Below are 19,681 nucleotides of genomic sequence, written 5' to 3'. Positions count from 1 at the left end.
TTCTTATTTTCTTTCTCTTACAATATTGTAAAAGAGATGACGGACAAGTGTTTTTAAAAAGAAATAACCGGGAAACGTTCCTTTTTGTCTCCTCTTTAAAAGTTAACCAAACTTTGTTCACAGCATCCCTCAGTTCGGGGGCACCCTGGCGGCCTGGCGGCTTGGCGCACTTCCGTACCACGAATATGCAGCGTTTCTCACTTGCGTGTGTTTATGGTATTTACAGCGTTTCTGTATTTGCGACGTTTGGCTGTCGCGGCGCGTTTACCGCATTAAACATAACGTTACATTTAGCAGAATATTAATAGTGATCTCCAAAGGCCGAACTGTTTGGGTGGAGACTGAAAACACACCGGAAAATAAAACGAAGGCAAACAGTTAAAGGGGAAAACACAACTAGCTACGGAAATCCTGACCCTTATTGTCCTCGAGAAAAAGGGACTGCTCTGGAGTTTTAGTTTCACTTGTTGTTTTGAGCCTCTACCAGTGAACCGCGGGTGAAACACTTTTTCTACAGCTGGTGAGATAAAAAAAACTTTTAACTGCATCTGCTATATTCCTTTAAAATAAGCCTGTGTTGGGGCTCGGGCTTTTAAAATCCAGTTGTTGTGAGTTTTCTTTGCGGTGGTGATGATGCTTTCAGTGGTGGCATATATAGATACAAATTGCTAATTACCATTCTGCGTATCTGTTCTGTATTATAAAGTCATATTAAAACAACACTCATATATGACAGACATATCACAGAGCATCGTCATTCTGAATATGAACTAAACTGACTGTAGCATTTTTAGGTTAGAGCCCTCTGAGCACAGTGACAAGCTCTAAATAACTTATTGCTATTTATGCTGATTTTCCGTAGTTCTACAAAAGGTCTCAAGAAAAGACTATGAAGGGGGAGATCACATAATGTCAATAGTGTCATAGCATTTTTTTTCTGTTTTTAAAGCCTTTTGAACATGGTACAGTGACATAACATCAAGACAAATATAGTCATTTCTGCTCATTAGTCCTGGTTCAATCTGCTCAGTGTTCAAAGGTCCCAACAGAACAATATACATCACAGTGTCATGTGACCTATGCAGGTGTGATTTTCTGACCCCTCACATTAAATATATTTCACAGGTAATGTGGCACTGTGTGTGTCCTGTATGCCTTGTAATCTTGCTGTAATGTAGCATCTGATTGTTGCATGTTGTGTCTGGACAGAAAATCCATCCATCATGCCATTAATCACATCCAGCCTGACTAAAGATCAGCAGGAAAAGCTGTGCTCTCTCCTCGGTCATGTCAGACTCCACCTGCTCTACAAAGCCAGTGTCCATGGCTTCACTGCTGCTGATTTTCACAGCTACTGTGACAAACAAGGCCCCACTGTCATCGTCGCCTACAATGCTGGGTTTGTTTTTGGGGCTTACACCTCCAAGGACTACATCCAGTGTGGACAGGGCATCAATGATGAGAAGGCTTTCCTGTACAGCATTAGAGCAAGGGACGAGAAGCCGCTGAGGGTGGCAGGTATCCCCGGACAGTGCGCTTTTACAGATGGAGCCACCGGTCCAGATTATGGTGCTCTGGTGTTCCTGCATGATAACAAACCTGAAATCCAGTCCAACCCAGGGACAGGCTTCAACTTTGAGGCAGCACAGATGCATGGAGATAACTTGGCTCTGACTGAGTTAGAAGTGTATCGAGCTGAAGGTGTGTGAGGATATGACTCATGAATGTTGTGTATTGTACAACCTTTCACAAGCACAAACACAACATCACCGAAAACAGATTAATAATTTTGTTCTTAAGTAGGATGGACTGAATGTTGTTTGATGAATGTGTAGAAGAGGTACAGAGTGAGAGTGACAAAGAATGGTAACATGTTACAATAAATGTGTTTTCTACAGGTGTGGGAGATCTCCTGGATAAACCCTGGAGGAAGATCCAGTGGACTGCTGAGTATGTAGAAATCAGTTACAACTTACAACTTGCTTACTTGACACAAAGTGGAGTTTCTTTTATTAAAACATTTCTCTTGAAATAAAATGTTAAAAACTCCACCTGGTGCTTTAATTAACCAATTAATACAATGATTAATGATTGTCAACATATAAACAAACACTTATAAATATGTTGTCTGCGTAATCAACAGGTCTCCTTTCATGGAGGCAGCCATGTTTTGCTGCCATGTTTCTATAGTAGCCCAGAATGGACAAACCAAACACTGGCTCTAGACAGAAAACCACGTTTTGTCTTAAAAGCAACAGCCACCGTACCCTCCCTCATACCTGTAAACAGGTTGCATTCTGCCATCTCCCCACTAGATAACACTAAATCATTCACGTTACACATTGCCCCTTTAAGACAGTCACTTGTTTTAACCGAGTTTAAAAAGCAACTAAACATGTATTCCAAGTCACTGTGTGGCATCACTGTTGGGTGCGGCTTGAGACTTTCAGCTGATCTACATTAAACATGTCCATTAAACTAATCCTCTGCAGTTAATACACATCAGAATGGGTCTGCTATAAATCATTTCTGTTTCTTCTAGGAGAAGGCAACAGTTGGCTAAGGTTATCCAGAACTACAAGCCTGACATCAGAACAGTCCCTCATGCCCGGGTGCTGCTGGTGGGACCTGTCGGGGCTGGAAAATCCAGCTTCTTCAATTCTATCAACTCAGCATTTCGAGGCAACATAACGTCCCAAGCCATTGCAGGCACAGCAGGGAAGAGTGTGACCACTCAGGTACTGACGACAGTTTTTCTTCATTTTGTTTGTGTTTGAATCATGAAAGTTAAATTTCAGCAGCAACAACTAGGAGAAAAAAAACCAAAAAAAAAAACAGCTGTTGTAGGTCATAGGGCATAAGAGGTTTCATCTGCTTGATAAAACTGACTCCACATGCACATATGTCCCATCACATTAAAGTTCATGTCTCCTTTGTAGTTTCGCACTTACAGAGTCAAAGCAGGGAAAGGTGGTAATGCTCTTCCTCTGATCCTGTGCGACACAATGGGGCTGGAGGAAAACACTGATGCTGGTGTGGACATGGATGACTTGATCAACATCTGCAAAGGTCACATCAAGGACCGTTACCAGGTCTCATATATAACCATAGCCCTAGTCACTTTTAACCTTATTAAATTGGTTTAATGGGGAAAGTGAATGCTATTGAGTGATTATTAAATGTTTTATCTTTCAGTTTAGTCCCTCTGCACCTCTACTGGAAAATGGTCCTGGCTTTAACAAGGATGTGACAGTGAATGACAAGATTCACTGTGTGGTTTATGTGGTCGACACTGGCAAGGTCTCTCTTCTGACCCAAAAAATGCTGGACAAGTTCACTGCTATCCGGAAAAAAACCAACCAACTCGGTTAGTTGTAGAATAATGTTATTTTCAAAATAAGTCCACCCTTCCATATATCAATATTTTTTATATAGACTACTAGAGCCTGACTGATATATCGTTTTTCCAATTATATTGGCCGAAATGAGCCTATTGCAGATATATCTGTATCAGTGAATGTGCCGCAGATGTTACCATCTTTTAATGTGCATTTATATATGTCTATATTCTGTTTATGTATACTGTGTTCTATATACAGTACCAGTCAAAAGTTTGGACACACAAATTGAAATGCTATTGCCTGTGCAAGTGTATCCAAACTTTTGACTGGTACTGTACTATAATATACACATAAATAATATCGGCCGATATATTGATATCGGATTTGTTTTTACTTCATAATATTGGTATCTGCCCCAAAAAAACCCACGTCAGTCAGGCTCTATAGACTACTTAATATTCTAAACATTTTGTAATTGATGGCAGTAGCACACTTTAGTTTTCTTTGTGGATTTCAGTTCCTTTTGTCCTGTTCCTGCTGAAGCATAGACCTCGTGCTGCTGACTGTTTCATCTTAAGTGTCAGTAATTCTTTCCTCGTCTCTTTCAACATTTGATTTTGTTGTGATCCCATATAGGAATTCCCCAGATACTCCTGATGACCAAAGTAGATGAGGCCTGTCCTCTGGTGGCAAAAGACTTAAAGAATGTTTATCACAGTGTTTACATCCAACAGAAGGTAACATTTTTTTAACAGCCAAACCAAATTAGTTGGAAACCTGTTGTGGTGATAACTTAATCCTTTGGTCTGGACTTCTTCCAGGCACGGGAGTTAAGTGAGTCTCTGGGTATCCCCTTGTACTGTGTGCTGCCAGTGAAGAACTACAGCAATGAGCTGGACCTGGACCAGGACACTGACATACTGCTCTTCAGTGCTGTGGAGCAGATGCTGAACTATGCAGACAACTTTCTTGAGAACCAGGAGTTTGATGATGGAAGTTACAGATCACTTGAACCGCTTCGTCCCACCTTCCAAGAAGACACTAAAGTTAGTTCCCGAAACCTTAATTCAAACTAATAGTTTGAAAGGGGATTAAAGGAGGCTGTTTCTACATGTCACCACTGTTTTCATTTTGATTCATTTTGCTTTTCTGATGAGAATCTGTGCACTAATACTCTGAATCAGGCTCCATTCTCACTGTTGTGTTCTTGTTTCTGTTACAAGCTGAAAAAGAGATGTTGGATCTTTCTGCTTTAAATTACTACGAGAATGATTTCACTGCTGTGACTGTGTTAAACTGTAGGTTGTTTCTTTTTCCTCTGTCGGCCACTAGATGTCAGTCATAACTTCACAATCGCTCATGGGTAGTTATGTAAACTTGGGATGTTATGAAAGATCATGTTGCCCAAATAATCTGATCCAATAGACTCAAGAGGTTTACTTTTTAAAATCAGTTTTATATCGATGCGTTTCTTTGTAATAACATGTTTGTGCAGTGACAATGACAAAGCAACTGTTCTTTCATCTCTGTAACCAAACAAATAAAACCATGAGAGCGCATGACGGAGACGGACTCTGCGTTTCTTTTTCGCCAAATGCAAAACTCGCGTAGTTTCGGTGCCGCCCTCTCGTCAGCCCCGGTATAAAGTGTGTGTCGCAACGTTGCCAACAACAAACGCTGTGAGCACAGCCTTGCGCAGATTGGACACACGGGTGACATTGAAAGAGCTGGACTATTATCACGCGTTTTCTCACTGGGATTAATTTTGATGTGCGAAATGGCTCCAGGGAAAAGCTTTGGGTCCATCGAAAGCAGGTGAGATTTCTTGCATTTCCTGCAACCTCAGATTTAGTGAGTTTTATGGCTGTCTGAGCCCTGCGAGGGGAATCAGACCTTCATTGCCATTGAGACTTTTTCAGACTTTCATTCGCATTACCAGACCGGCTTAGGTTGCAAGGTGTGTTTGCACTATAGGGCTTGAGTTCAATACAATTTATCGGTCCCCATAAGAGCAATAGTATGAAGCCATGTAATCAGATACACACGCATTAAATAGGACTAAGACTTTAAATAAGACTTTATGACAAAGCTAAAAGCTAGAATCAGTTATTTCTGTCTTACTTCACACATCCAACTCCACAAAATTGTGGGAAGAGCACAGCCACGGTCTTGCTCCTGAAGGAGACAAAGTAATGCAGGATCACCTGTATATTTGATCTATGAGTCAGTTTCCCTCAACCTTTAGCTCCTGTACTCTGCATGTATGTTGCACATCATGCAGTCAGACCTGTGGACCACACACCATGTGCTAATGAGTGTTAAAATCTTGGTATGTCTTTATTTCATCAATCATTGTGCAACATACTAATGGCTGAAACATGTCATGCTTTAAGACTAAAATGAATGTAACTGTTATTGTGGGTCCAATAAAAACAAACTGCAGCATGTGGCTGATATGAGTGTGATACATATGGCTAATTGCTCTCCCCTCAGGATGCAGTCAGTGGGTCTGGCTCTGGAGGAGCTGCTGGTCACAGCTCAGAAACAAGACTGCCTAACCATTGGCATCTATGAATCTGCTAAGCTTCTTAATGTGTGAGTAGGAACTATTAACACATACAAGTATTTGTTTCTCTGTCATTTTGAAGAGTAACTTTGCCCAGTCCAAGACACCGCACACAAGACACGTGAGTGCTCATCATTTTACCTTTCTTCCTCAGAGATCCAGACAATGTGGTCCTGTGTGTCCTGGCAGCTGATGATGAAGAGGATGTGGCGCTGAAGATCCACTTCACCCTGCTGCAGTCGTTCTGCTGCGACAGCGACATAACCATCCTGCGAGTGTCAGGGGTTCAGAGACTCAAGCAGCTGCTGGTAGCAGTGGATGCCAACAGAAACCAGGAAGAGCACAGGGACCTGCACTGCATACTAGTTACGGTGTGTTGACATAGCACAGCAGTTGTCTCTTATTCACCTGTAAAGCAGAAATGGAAACGTAGCACTACAGATTATCTTAGCAATAACTAAAATGTTGCATCATGTTCTTTGCAGTATTTATTTATCTCTCACTTACTTGTACTTTAAGATTTATTTGACAAAAGCAAATGCTGTCTACAGACCACACTGCAATTGAAGGCTGAACATTAATGCAGCGTTTAATTTTCCTATGCAGAACCCTCAGGCTGACCATTGCAGGCTACAGGAGGTGGGCACATACTGCCAGGAAAGTCGACGCCTTGACCAGTGGGTACCTGAACTGGTCCTGCAGGAACGCTGAAGGGTCTGGTGCCCAGTTGCACCAACACAAACCGGAGCTGTCTGGGTTCAGATACTGAAACTGAAGGATCTGATGTAGCTCAAGCAGGGATGGCCTGGAGTGGATGAGACAGGCTGCCCTGACTGATGACAAGCAGGAACCAAGGACTCTAGTGAAATCAAAGCCATAGTGGAAGCCAGTTTCCATCTTTCTGGTGCAAAAGATCCTACAAGAACAGTAGATTCCCATCCAGGCTACATTGTTTTCACAGTATCAGAAACCCCAAATCTAAGCTTCTGTGGTGAATGTTTGTATGGCCACTCAAGATGTTGATGGGGTCTGATTAATTCATAAGAGGAATACTACCTATAAAACCAAAACTTCCATGTCCCTACTTGTACCTGGAAGATCTGCGTGTGTCTAAGGACATGACAGGAATGTATTAGTGGTGAAACAATGCACAGCATTCCTATGTACTCTGAAACTGGAGAGTAATTGGACAGAAGGTGTGTGAATGTGTGGTATGCATGGACAATACTTGTGTCTTTCTTTAGAAAAGACTGGGCGTTCAGCGTCTGCGTTCTTGAAATGACAAGGTGAACCTGTGGAGGAGGCATCACCATGGAAACAGAAATAGAAAGTCAAAGGACTTATTGCCATTGCAGGACTAAAGGGGGAAAAAAAAAAAAAAAAAAAAAAACTGCAAACAGGCTTCAGAACATCGTGTATTTTGGTCAGAGATACTATTCTGTCTGATCTGAGGAGCAACTTGGCTTTAAATTGTTACTTTACAGAAAAAGATACCAGTCATTGTGTTTGTGCCTTCAAGAGCACTGCCTTTTTTGATAAACTGCTGTTAAACTAAAGTGACTACACTGTTAATTTATTGTATAAATTGTTGAAATAGCTATTTATGATCTGATTTTGACCTGTTAAAGTAAATAAATTATGCTTATAAGTCACTGTGTGAGTGTTTTATAAGTTTTCTGCTCAAATTTCAAAACAAAAGCCAAATGTACGTCATGGAGCCAGCTGAGTCACGCGACAGTTTGCAGTCAGGTGGAAGTAATGGAAAAGAACATGCGCTTGCAAACATCTTTTTTTATATTGGCAAGGACATACAAAATGCCTCCCAGGCTTTTGAGTAAACATAAGACAATCAGGGAAATACTCAGGTAGAGACAGAAACTCATTGTTTTGAAACAAACCAGCAAAACAAGCTGATGCAGGGTAACTGTCCCTACCACCCAAGGAGCAGAGGGAAAAATCTGCAGTAAAGATGCAAGTTGCCTGACAAAACTTATTTTATTTCTTAGAGATTATTTGCACTGCTCTTTTGTCAGTGTGCATGGTTTGTAAGATGTGCAGTTAAACCTGCAGATGCATGTCCTAAAAGGCTGGCCAAAACAGGTGCAAATTAGTGTTGAAGTTACCCCACCCATGCATGGTATCTCCACATGATGTTCCTGCAACAAAGTACAAGTGGTTTATCCTCCCCCCCCTTGCCCTTTTTTCCTTCTCTTTCACTCTCCACCCTCTGCTCACATGTCCATTCACAGCTCTGGCTGCAGAACCGAGGCAACATTCAGGCAAGAGGGAACATTCAGGCACATGGACCTCACATTTGTTTACTATCAGATGGACAGGGAGTGACTGACTCCTGATTGGCTGTGGCTCATCTAACTTAAATCTGATTGGCTTTGACTTGTAAAGAGGCCTGGTATGGTTTGAAAGATGACTGAGACTCATGACTCTTGAAGTAAAACTTCAAAGGTCACAGAGCCAGCCTAAGACAGGGCTTGTAGCAATGACATTCCTGTGACGTGACCTAACTAGGAGGCTTCGCATAGTCATTGTTTACTGTGTGTGGTGCAGCAAGTTTTTATCTTTGCATTGCACGCCATGTACTCATTAAGCCAGCTAGCATGTGTGTGCATGTGCATTTTTATAAACAGACCCAGCGACATCCACCTACTCAAAAACGAAACAAATGTTTGCAATGTACAGCCATAAAATTAACAGATGCTAGCATGCTAACATTAGCACCAGTGAAATTGCAGCTGATGATGACAGGAATGTCAGTTTGGAAATTTTAAGAGGATGGGATTAAATTATAAAAAAATTATGTAGCTCTTTATTCTCTGCCATCTTAGAGGAGAGGGGACATAAATTTCAGGACAACCCACCCAATAATTGTTGACAGGTGACAAATAAAGAAAGGATAATCTGTGCTAAAACATTTCACAGGATAAACACAAACTCTGACCTGCTGGTTTTGCTAAAGGAAAAGTAAAATACACTGACATAAGGATTCAGACCCAGTACTTACTCTAACAGCATGATGCAGCCACCTCCAGGTTTCCCCTTTGGACTTTTATTAAGCAGGTGATGAGTAGTGCCCAATTTCCTCAAAACATGCTGCTTAAAGTAGAGGCCAAACATTTCAAATTTTTTTTTGGAAACTCCAAGCAAGCGTTCACATCCTTCACTGAGGTTAAGCTTCCACCTAGCCTCTGTGATATGCACTATTACCAGAGAAATCTCATAGGGACAGGTGTGTACCTTTCAAAATCTCCAAACAGTTGAATTCAACACAGGTGGACTGTAATCAAGGAGGTGAAACCATCTCAAAAACAATCAAATTAAATGCGAGCTCATTTCTAAGTGTCATAACAAAGGATGTGAGTTCTTCTGTCAATTCTTTTCTTTAATAAATTTGCATAAAAATTCTATTTTTACTTCGCCATTATGAGATGAGTCCAGACCGATTAGGGAAAAAAATCAATTCAAGCTATTTTAGCATAAGATTCCAACTTAAAATGTTAAAAAAGTGAAGGGGTCTAAATACTTTCTGAAGCAGTGTATGTGTTGAAATATTAAAGTCTGTCCCAAAATTATGGACAGAACAACTGACAGTGATATTAGCATCCATGGAGCTGTACTGGTAGTGAGGTTAAAAATTAAAATGACATGAAGACATGCATTATTATATCATCTTTTTATTAATGTTATCTACTTCTCAATATCATCTTTTTAACAGCAATATCCACAAAATATTAACAGTGTGCAAGAAAACATGAGTTATGGCACATCAGAGAACAGTTACAAAAAATATATATATTTTCTTCATAATCAATCAAGGCAAAAAGATACATATACTGTATGCATACACAGGAGATCAGAACACAAAAGATGCGTCTCAGAAAGGCCTCAGAGCCGATTCAGTGATGTTTGATATGAAAATCCACAAGTGATGAGTCTCAGCTCTCCCAACCTGACTAGACATGAATTTTACCAGACTCGCTTCGTGTCACTACACCAGTGGATTTCCAACTTGAGCCATGTGTTGTACTTAAAGACTTCATTCTGTTGATCTGATAACCCCAAGACCAGCATTAACACAATATATGCCACTATAAGGCAAACCAACAAACCAACCAATCAGAAAAATTGTCAGGCAAACCAGCAGTTTTGGCTGGTCATCTCTGATTGTAAGCCCAAAGTTATGGAATGACTGAAAAACGTTGATAAATAAAATAGCATCTGTCAGACATCATCAGGACAACTTTGGTGTGTGCATTTGTGTGCTGCTATGATATGCATGCTTGTTATATGTTGTGTGAGTCTTCTGCATTTTAAAATTAGTCGCACCTAATTTTACAAGGAACTGCATTTCCCTTTCCCAACTCTAACAGTCTTACAATAGTTCAGGTTCTGGGAAAAGTAAACCTGACCCAGGTCACTGTGGTGTGCACTCAGGTTTCTGTTTGTATAGTCATTGTACTTCTTCGGCTTTCTTCTCTAGAAATAAGATAAAGGGATGTATTTAATTCAAAGGAATAGTTTGACATTTTAGAAAGTACACTTATTTGCCTTCTTGCAAAGAGTTACATTAGAATATTGATTCCACTGCCAAATATTAAGCTAAATGTGTGTTGAAAATATAACATAATATAGTCCAGACAGGCACAGGCAGAGCTAAAAGAAAATTAAATCGTGTGAATTTGTCAGCTATGTAACTATTGCTGGGTTTATTATTAGTCACCACATCAAAAATAGCCTCCCAAACCTCAGCTGAACAATTTCAGTGTGTGGCAAGATCCTTTTTTTACTCTTCTCCAAAATGTGCACACTAGCATCTGGCTGATACAGTGGAGGCCATACATACTCTTCTGACTCACAGTCTCACATATCTGCTCCTCTGGTCAGAATCACCCTGACCTGGTACTGTAGAGCTGCAGGGCTGTAATATGTGACACCCTGCAGAGCACTGGAGGCACTGTGTGTTCTTGCACACCAAATCAACTACCAAATGCGCCGTTACACCCACACACATGCACACAAGCAAACATAGCCTCACTTCTCACTGTGACCTTTTTTCTGTTCTTTCTGTACTTTGGGAACGGCCTGCTCTCTCTGTTTGGAACAAAAGCAAATGAGAGATAAAGCAGGACTTTATATCAGGAGCCATCGCCGACAGCCAAAAACAAAACAGGGTTAAAAAGCAATTCAACACAATCAGTTGCATTTTTAAGGAAGCAGTTTGACATTGGGGGATATTGCTTACATGCCTTGAGTTAAATGAGATGATCGATACCACTCTCCGGTGTGTATCTGGTTAGCTTAGCTTAGCCTGTCTGTGTTTAAAGGTGAAGAAAAAGAAAAAAGTGAATGAGTGTATTTCCCAAAACGTCAAACTACCTTTAAACACAAGCTCACAAACCTGCCAAAGACTTATTCTCACACACACCACCAGATGAGCATGCACAAACTGCTCACCTCTCCCCACCTCCAAAGACCTTCCAAAACTCACTGTATTAGGTGGGTCATAGCCTATTTACCGAGGGACTGTAAAACAGGAGAGACTGGGATCAACCCGCCTGGGGGTTCATCAGCAGTCCAAGTGACCCCACCCTGTTCTGTCACTGTATGTTTCTGATAACTAAAGCTTCAGCTCAATGCTAAATTGTGAAGCGTCATAACACCCTCTTCTTTTGAAACCAGCTCCCAATACCAAGCCTTACAGCTCCTTTAATCTTTGACAGTTATGACTCAAACCTAAAAAAGCAACTGCACAGGACAGTGTAGGTGTGTGTTATATGTATGTGTGTTGTCCTTGTTGTCTGTCGCCCACCTAAACTAACACTTGAGAAAAACTTCAGATCTGTGGGCTGCTCTGGTGTTAAAGGATAGATTAGGAGGTTGGTTTTTGCCACGGGAATGAGGTCCGATGTTGATTCATCCTCTAACAAGATATAATCCTAAATCTAACAGGGCTTTTGTTTCTGTCTGATATTGTTTCATCCTCATCAGGTGTTTGCATCTGTGGTTAAAACCAGCCTCCGCTATTGCAAGCCTCTAAATCCTGAATGACAAAAATGAAAAGAATAAACAAAGACAGACATGATTGTGACTGACAGAACAGAATAAGTAGTACTAAAAAAATCCAACATCCACAGAGGGGGATTCTGTGTTTAGATTCTGTATCTTACAAACACTGTACAGGGTAATACTCAACTGACCAGGTTCCATGGACTCCATAGAAAGAAGAAAACGCCAAAATAAACCCAAAACAGCTACTCTTCAACTTATTACTTCTGCACGTCTGAAAGAAAGTTTATACACTTAGTTTTTTTCTCTTAGCTTCATTTTTCACTTCTTGAGTTTTTACAATCAAGTTTGGTTTTTCAGAGGGGAGGAACATTGTGGAGGAGAGGAAGAGGAAACTGAGAGGGGAGCCTGCCAGCTCTTACTGGTCCCATCCCTGACCAGTTTGAGCTCACTTTAAAACAAGCTGTTATGCTGGGGAGACTGGAAGCTTCGAAACTAGTAAAGCCAAGTAGTGCTCATTCTAACCTGATTTTAAGCCAGAATCATTTTGCACTAAAACAAGATGTATTTCCCTTCTTGACTGTAGAGGTAATCAAAGTAAACACATCAAAGTAAACACCTCTTTGCACTAGCTGGTGTGATCTCTCTCTTCTCTTCCTTCCCTTAAACTTGCGGAACTGCCAGTTAAAAAAATCCAATATATGTGGAGAAGGCAGGAAAGGGAAAGCTTCATATTTTCTTTTTAGGACAGCTTCACTTTCACGTTTAAAGTTTGGATTTTCTCTTCCAGCCCTGCCGTCTTTGCAGACTGATTTTTAGGTGTGGTCAGTCTTCAACCTCACCCTCTCTAAGGATAAAGCACAGGGAGGCTTGATGTACAGTAGAAACCTTTGTTTAAGATCCTAGAAGGTATCTGGTTAGGTATTACCCCTGATTTACAACCAGGTCTCCTGTTGTTTCATCAGTATTAACAAGAAAAGAATCCTGATCAACCAGGGGCAACACCAATGCAAAGCAAAACAATCAAAAAATGTACAGTAATATCTTATGTCTTAATTAATGCTTCAACAAAACATCAAAACATACACTGAGTTCACAAACAAGTATTTCTTAAGAAAAATGCAGTAAACTTCTGGGGTTAATAGCTTGAGTTCTGTGTAGAGCAGTTCACTGTGTTCCCCTTATAGGTGCAGATCTGAGGTCAGCTAATACATTGATTCCAAACAACAGTCATAATAAACTGCAGTGGGATCAGTGACAGCAGATCAGCATCTACCGATGATTTTCTTTACAGGTTGGCACAGCTGGAGGTTTGGCCAAAGGCTGCAGACAGCCATAGTGAGGCCACAGGCAGAGAAGGTCTTTTGATACAGGTTTGGGTGAAAACATGCTATAGCCCAATAAAGGCTAAGGCTTTAGCCACTTGCTCCAAAATGACCCGTCATGATTTAGCACAGGCTAACTCCAACAAAAAACAAAGCATTTATAGAGCTTTTAATGGAACACTAGGTCGTGTTTGGCACTGCTGACAGAAGCGCCTACTGCCCATTTCTGTTGCTCACATGCATCCTCCCACTCCCTGCCTATGGCACAGCTGTCCATCCTTTACCCAACTCCTCATTTCATGACAAAAGAAGGAAAAAAATCCTATTGATCATTAATGTCCAAATCCCTTTTCAAGTTAAGCTGACACTTGTTAATATACCAGCATATATGAATATTACCAAAGCACCTTGGCTCATACTCAGTGATATACTGATCTTGGCCACTGTGAACATGTGATACCTGCCCCCTAGCTGTGGCTCTGGGGTATGGCGCTTGCTTTTCCAAAGTGGCTATTTTGGTAGTGTGTGTGTGTGTGTGTGTGTGTGTGTGTGTGCGTGTGTGTGTGTATGTGTGTGTGTGTGTGCGTGGAGCCCTGTAAGACTGGACAGGGGTGTGTGAAATTGCGCATTTGCATGTGTGTGTGTCTGAGGAGATTTAGGGATTAATTTAGGGACAGAATGTATACATTTATATTTGAGTGTGTGTTTATGCATGTGAATGTGTGTTTATGTTTGTGTGTGTGTGTGAGGGCAGGAGGAATGGAGCACAGCTATAGGATGATGCAGGGTTTCTTGTCCTTGAAAGGGTTTTCGGAAGTGGGAACCCCAACCAGCAGAGGGTCGCTACGAGCGTGCTGCTCACAGTAACTCATCAGGTCTGCTGCTGCTTTAGACACCTGACAGGAGAGAGGGAGTGGAAGGAAAGCCAGAGTGGAAGAGGGAAGAAGGTCAGGGGGGAACACATGGAGAGAAATTGAAAGCAACAAGGGAGACGAGGATAAACAGAAGAAACAGGAGGACAAAACAGGAAGTGGAAAAAGAGAAAGAAAGGGGGGATGAAGGTAAAGAAAGCATGGTCAAATGTTAATGAATAGGTACACACACACACACACACACACACACACACACACAAAAACACATGGTACGAAACTATCAACCTACCTTAATACGTTCAATCCCTGCTTCAATCCTCAGCTGTTCCACCAGTTTCCTGGCCTGGGCAATATTATTAGTGGTAGACATACTGATCCATCAGAATACGTCAACACAGGAAAAACTGAATGAGAGAGAGACAGACGGACACAGAAATGTTTACTATGCAGACACTGATGGACAAGTTCATCAAACATGCTGGCACCCTTAGGTAGATGCACAGGGAGAGGAAGTGCTGAGCAGGAGACAGACTGACAGAGCGCACTCAGCCAACACTGAGCTTAGGAACACAGTCATTTCATATGTTGACACAGATATGCTGCTTTGCATAGTTTGAATTTAGTTTACTGTGTTCTTGTACAGCATGCTGAACAAGACTGTTCATCTTGTGAACATAACTCTAGGCTAATTTTCAGAGCTTTCAGCAGAGGTACAATAAGGGTTTTTCTTTCTTTCTTTTTTGCTCAGACCACTGTTTTCAAGGTCAGTATAAACTTTCTGTATAACAGTGAGCAGAGTAGCTTTTTTCAGTGCAGCTAAACAACAAATGAGATGAAGACTCCCAACAACCTTTGCTGGAATACACTAATGAACCCTCAGCTGATATTACTCTGATTTAATGGCACCAATTAAAAGTCATCAATAGTTTGGTTGAGGGGATCGTGTTTTGTAGAGTTATAGCACCCCTTTGAGGCGAATACACGGTGATGCAACAGAAAAACGGTTAAATTGATAAAAATACTTTTTTAGTGCAAAGTACAAGCAAGAATAAGTGATAATGTGTATAAACAGTTAAACATTATCAAATCCATGTTATCATACTGAATATTATGATATTATGGTTTTCATCATGTAGCATATATGTATGTAAATACAGGCAAACACACATGGGTGAATGAATAGTACAAAAGCCCTTTTGCTTTTAGAACTGGAGCATCAATTTGTTAATTGTCTGGGCTGAGAGGTAACTTTTGCATAAAAGCACCTGTCGTGATGTGGTGATGAAAGCCTGAAGATAAACCCTGGTTTAGTGATTCCTCTGACTCTGGGACTTGTGAGCACAGCATGTTATTTCAACACTGAATTTAATTCAGTGGGACATGAGTGAAAACTAAGATATTTTTCAGACTTTGTGGTCTAAGAACAAGCTCAGTACTGTTACCTGACTGAAGGTGTGCAGACAGCACTCTGTCTGAACACTGGAGGCAGAGGAAGAAGTGGGTGGTGCTGGGATGGCCTTAAAACAGCTGCCAAGTCAAAACAACAGAGCAGGATGATGACTGAGCTCACATTGGGTTGTCTCTGTGGAAAAGGACAACAGGTGAGATGCACAGTGAGTTGTCTGCTCGGTTACAAAGCTGGGCAATGAGTTTACTTTTAACATTTTATACATTTAAAAATAGTAATTTCCATATGCAGCTATAATGGCCAGGGTAATGAACTGTAGAGGCATATATTTTAAATAAACTCAAAGCATTTCTAGTTCTAGTCTAACTCTCCCCCTTTTGGAGGTGCTGGAATGACATTATCGAGGCCAGGGCTGAATGAAACTACTAACATTTTTTGACCATGGCAGGGGAATTTGCTTTAGCTCTAAACTGTCATCACGAGCCTTTATCATCCATATTATATCTGTCATCACAACTTCATTTTTCTTCACAAAGCACCAGTAATGTCATGAAACTGATCAGATCATTGAGCATTCCTGCACTGCATATCCAAAACAAAACCTCATTTTTTAAACTTTGGTGGCCAAATCTCAATCAACAGACCTGTAACCTCCACTAGCATTCTTTACACTTCTTTTAGAATGGAAGTTTCTCCGTCAGTGTATGTGATCAAAATGCACCTCACTCCTCACATACATCACTGAGTGTGTTACAACTGTCTCTCACTCTGTCTCTCTGTCTGTCGCCCTTTCTCCCGGGAGGAGACTCCTGCTTTAATTACTCCTACTTTGGAGTAGCTCAGAGATTCATGACTGTAATTAGGGCTTTCTGGGCGTGTGTGTGTGTGTGTGTGTGTGTGTGTGAGTGAGAGAGAGAGAGAGAGAGAATGAAATAAAGGAGGGAGTGGATGAACCTGAGGAAATGCTTTCTATGTCTGCACACATATCTGCAATATCATAGGTGGCATCTTAATCTTAACCCTCAGCCCAAATATTAATCCCATCTAGACCCTTAGTGGAAAAATGTCTCCAATTTGAATTCCTTCCCCCTTTGTGTCCTCTGTTCTCCTAAAGAGGACACAGTGACTTCCATTCATTTTTTAGATAATACTGCCAATACTTAATTCTTGTTTGTAGTAGCATCAGTGTAGTTGGTACATGATAAACAAACAAGCAAATAAAAATAGTGTCACATTAGATCCCATTCTGTGAGTATAACTGTTTCCCAATTAAGAGGCGATATTAAGAAAACACAACATTGTGAAAGGAAATATCTAATATTTTGAACATGACTCTCCCTGCATCTGTCACTTTTTAATAAAAAGCATATTGGTGTATTAGATTGGATTCAGTTTGGGCCTGACCTGAAGAATAACTTTAACAACAATGAAACAAACAAACTAAAACTTGCTGGCTTACATGTAGGGACAGGCCTTTTGTCTTTTAACAGGAGGTGACTCCCCATATTGTGACTACAGATTTATGCCCCTAAAATGTTTATTGCAAGCAAACACCTACATACATAGACCAACTTTCAATACACGTTATGCTTTTTATGTGTCAGGGTACTAGGAGTGTAAAATAAAACATCTCCCCACAAAATACAGCCTCTATAGTTAAAAGAGTTGAACCAACACCTGCCCGGACATAAATCAGACAGTGCAGGTTAGTGCATCACTGTTATTGATGCAAGATGCTGGAATATGCTCTTATTTATCTAGTTTAGCCTCTATAGAGCTTCTACTGATACTAAAACAAGATGAGGGCACTTCCCTTTTGTTTACAAGCTGTTGTAACTTTCCCCTTTTAGAAATAAAAGATCTAAATCACTTCCCTCCTACAGATTCGAGCTTTATGAGCTGTGATTTCTTCAGCCTGTTGATTTTTCAAACTTTCTGATCTGGCGTATTCCATGTTGAAACGGAAGCTGTGCCCTTAAAAACCAGCACAAACATGAATGTCAGCCCTTCTATAGTCGCATCTCTTACGCCCCCAAATTGAACATTTTCTTTAAAAACCCGATGCACAGAAGAAAAGCTTACACAAACACTGGACATTTGTCTTGTCCCGGATCAAAACCATAACCAGAGCTGATCAGGCCCCGGGCCAGCCAGTCAGGAAGCCAGCGAGCACACTGCCGCTTTCAAGACGCGCAAAAATGCATCAACCCTTATTGATCCTAGCAGATCCTGAGCGCTGATCGGGCCTACAGTACGAAGCCGTGTCCTCCGCTATAGGCCCTGTTTGCTGCTCCACCGTGTGAAAACACAATGCGGGCATTTGATGGATAGAACAGCATGTTCTATCTCTCCCATGGCTATCCACACCACACACACACGCACGCACGCACGCACGCACGCACACACACACACACACACACACACACACACACACACACACACACACACACACATGTATACGCACAAGCGCGCACTCACAGGCAGACCTTGTCCTCATATCAAAGCCAGAGATATTTTCCCAAGTGAAGACTAGACCGCTTCAGGTCTGTAAACAGGCCCTGACTGTTAGCCGTGGGAGCAGGGTGGTGACATGTTTTGAGGGAGGCTGGCTCCAGCAGCCAATATAAACCCATCCAGCGACAATGGGCACAAGAACGGAGCGCATGCCTTTATGTTCCGTTATTATGCTAATTGATCAGCGTACGGCCTACTTCAGCATCTAAGATCCAGAGGTTTTTGGATACAGTGGCTTGTGCGTCTTCAGAGACCAGCCGAGCTGTGCGAAATCTTCCACTGACCCTGTCCCCGGTCCTCCCCACCCTCTCTGCCGGCAAAGGGCTGGGGAAATCCGGATTCGTGACACTGATGAAGCCCCTTTTCGCTGCAGCCGCCGTCTGTGACGAGAAGCCGGGGTTGCAGAGGCGCACAGACGCGTTACAATTAGTATTATACACAGGGAGAAAAATATCTCCAAACTCACCTCCGAATGCGCTGTATTGGTGATTTAAAGGGCCAGATTCGCTGGTTTCTCACCCGCTCTGCTCGTTCACTCCCCGTCTTCACCGAGCCAAACGCCTCCCCCACCGTTGTCTGTCCACCCCTCCCTTCCTCTCTCTCTCCCTCCTCCATCCGATCCGGTGACAGAAGCTTTAACCCAGGGGCTCCCAAACCTTTCCAGACATCCACACAGAGCATCTTCCACACGTCCGTCCAAGAGAATTTCTGCAATGCATGAATGTTTGCATATACATAAACAATATTTATATTTTCATAAAGAAAGAAATATTGTCTAATGTAAACAATCTGTTTTGTTGCCTGGTCAGAACCAGGCTACAGATTATTATAGACCTATAGTACTAGTAGTACTGAATGTACAGTATATACTCTTTTGCACATCCGTATTAAAACTATAGTGTAATCTAATTGGAGTAGTCGATATGTTTTTATACAGTTTGAACTCTATGTAAATGATATATTTTATGTGGAAAAGACTATATTTCTATATTTCTTAATCAAAGTACTGTAAATCCACCAAAAGCATCTTTCTTAATGTTAAAGCTTAAAAATGTGTTTGTCTTTTGTTTGAGCAGGATTTACTGAGGCAAATCAAAAATGCATATAATAATACACATTCACAGCTTTGCATTATCAACCATGCCACATGTAAATATGCTTCTGTCATGCAGCCCTCGATCAGTGTATCACCCAGTGAAAATGACTCGAGGCCACTTCGCTTTTATGCCACACGATGGCGCCATTGACCCACCCGTGGCCCCCTCTTCTCCAGGGAGGTGTGGGCTGCTCTGCTATTCCTGGCAAGCCCAGCGCAAACACGCATCCTCCGTTTCGACAGAGCTGTTCAGTCCACTCCTCCACAGAGAGCTAAAAGTGATGTATCTGCTGCATGATCATTGGCTGAATGTGGACAAAGGTCTGATGTAGAGGAGCTGATTTTTCACAAAACTTTTGTTTGGGGCTCTAAAATCTGGTGATGCTGACAGAAATGGAGATGCAGGTACATGCAGACATGAAATAATGCTGCTTCAATACACACACACACACACACACACACACACACACACCTACAGCCACGTCTTCTTCCTGGCTGTAAGGAAACCTTTTCTGTCTTCTTATTATAACCACAGGAG

The 19,681-nt window shown here is 41.5% G+C and overlaps 3 protein-coding genes across 7 annotated transcripts; 2 read left to right on the top strand and 1 right to left on the bottom strand.

The window, feature by feature from the left end:
- Positions 1 to 184: 184 nt before the first annotated feature.
- On the top strand, positions 185 to 4,907 carry LOC113136936 (interferon-induced protein 44-like). Its single transcript, XM_026318154.1, has 8 exons — positions 185 to 520; positions 1,210 to 1,701; positions 1,899 to 1,950; positions 2,543 to 2,738; positions 2,940 to 3,092; positions 3,196 to 3,367; positions 3,978 to 4,078; positions 4,163 to 4,907. Exons 2-8 carry the CDS (start codon positions 1,224 to 1,226, stop codon positions 4,415 to 4,417), a joined length of 1,407 nt encoding a protein of 468 aa, XP_026173939.1. The 5' UTR covers positions 185 to 520; positions 1,210 to 1,223; the 3' UTR covers positions 4,418 to 4,907.
- Positions 4,908 to 5,002: 95 nt separating this feature from the next.
- LOC113139664 (growth arrest and DNA damage-inducible protein GADD45 beta-like) lies at positions 5,003 to 7,559 on the top strand. The gene is made up of 4 exons (XM_026323055.1): positions 5,003 to 5,156; positions 5,835 to 5,936; positions 6,062 to 6,278; positions 6,514 to 7,559. The coding sequence occupies exons 1-4, from the start codon at positions 5,110 to 5,112 to the stop codon at positions 6,616 to 6,618; spliced, it is 471 nt and encodes a 156-aa protein (XP_026178840.1). The 5' UTR covers positions 5,003 to 5,109; the 3' UTR covers positions 6,619 to 7,559.
- Positions 7,560 to 9,578: 2,019 nt separating this feature from the next.
- On the bottom strand, positions 9,579 to 18,610 carry gng7 (guanine nucleotide binding protein (G protein), gamma 7). Of its 5 annotated transcripts, none has more exons than XM_026324143.1 (4): positions 18,514 to 18,610; positions 15,568 to 15,707; positions 14,415 to 14,529; positions 9,579 to 14,149 (listed from the first exon to the last, which is right to left on the bottom strand). In XM_026324143.1, exons 3-4 carry the CDS (start codon positions 14,493 to 14,495, stop codon positions 14,024 to 14,026), a joined length of 207 nt encoding a protein of 68 aa, XP_026179928.1. In that variant the 5' UTR covers positions 14,496 to 14,529; positions 15,568 to 15,707; positions 18,514 to 18,610; the 3' UTR covers positions 9,579 to 14,023. The 5 variants fall into 5 exon arrangements, with proteins under 5 accessions (XP_026179928.1, XP_026180017.1, XP_026179936.1 ...); XM_026324232.1 differs by lacking the exon at positions 18,514 to 18,610 and adding an exon at positions 18,332 to 18,503; XM_026324151.1 differs by lacking the exon at positions 18,514 to 18,610 and adding an exon at positions 18,245 to 18,327.
- Positions 18,611 to 19,681: the final 1,071 nt, after the last annotated feature.

This window comes from Mastacembelus armatus, chromosome 22, assembly GCF_900324485.2.
Source record: "Mastacembelus armatus chromosome 22, fMasArm1.2, whole genome shotgun sequence".
In the NCBI taxonomy this organism is placed as follows: Eukaryota; Metazoa; Chordata; class Actinopteri; order Synbranchiformes; family Mastacembelidae; genus Mastacembelus; species Mastacembelus armatus.
The sequence above is the reverse complement of the archived record's forward strand: the minus strand, read 5'-3'. Positions and strand labels throughout refer to the sequence as shown.

Coding starts and splice junctions, on each gene's coding strand:
- LOC113136936 (XM_026318154.1), top strand. CDS start 1,224: ATGCCATTAATCACATCCAGCCTGACTAAAGATCAGCAGGAAAAGCTG. Junction 1,702..1,898: donor AGAAGTGTATCGAGCTGAAG/GTGTGTGAGGAT, acceptor TGTTTTCTACAG/GTGTGGGAGATCTCCTGGAT. Junction 3,093..3,195: donor ACATCAAGGACCGTTACCAG/GTCTCATATATA, acceptor TTTATCTTTCAG/TTTAGTCCCTCTGCACCTCT.
- LOC113139664 (XM_026323055.1), top strand. CDS start 5,110: ATGTGCGAAATGGCTCCAGGGAAAAGCTTTGGGTCCATCGAAAGCAG. Junction 5,157..5,834: donor TTTGGGTCCATCGAAAGCAG/GTGAGATTTCTT, acceptor CTCTCCCCTCAG/GATGCAGTCAGTGGGTCTGG. Junction 6,279..6,513: donor TGCACTGCATACTAGTTACG/GTGTGTTGACAT, acceptor TTTCCTATGCAG/AACCCTCAGGCTGACCATTG.
- gng7 (XM_026324143.1), bottom strand. CDS start 14,495: ATGTCTACCACTAATAATATTGCCCAGGCCAGGAAACTGGTGGAACAG. Junction 14,150..14,414: donor CAGGGATTGAACGTATTAAG/GTAGGTTGATAG, acceptor CTCTCCTGTCAG/GTGTCTAAAGCAGCAGCAGA.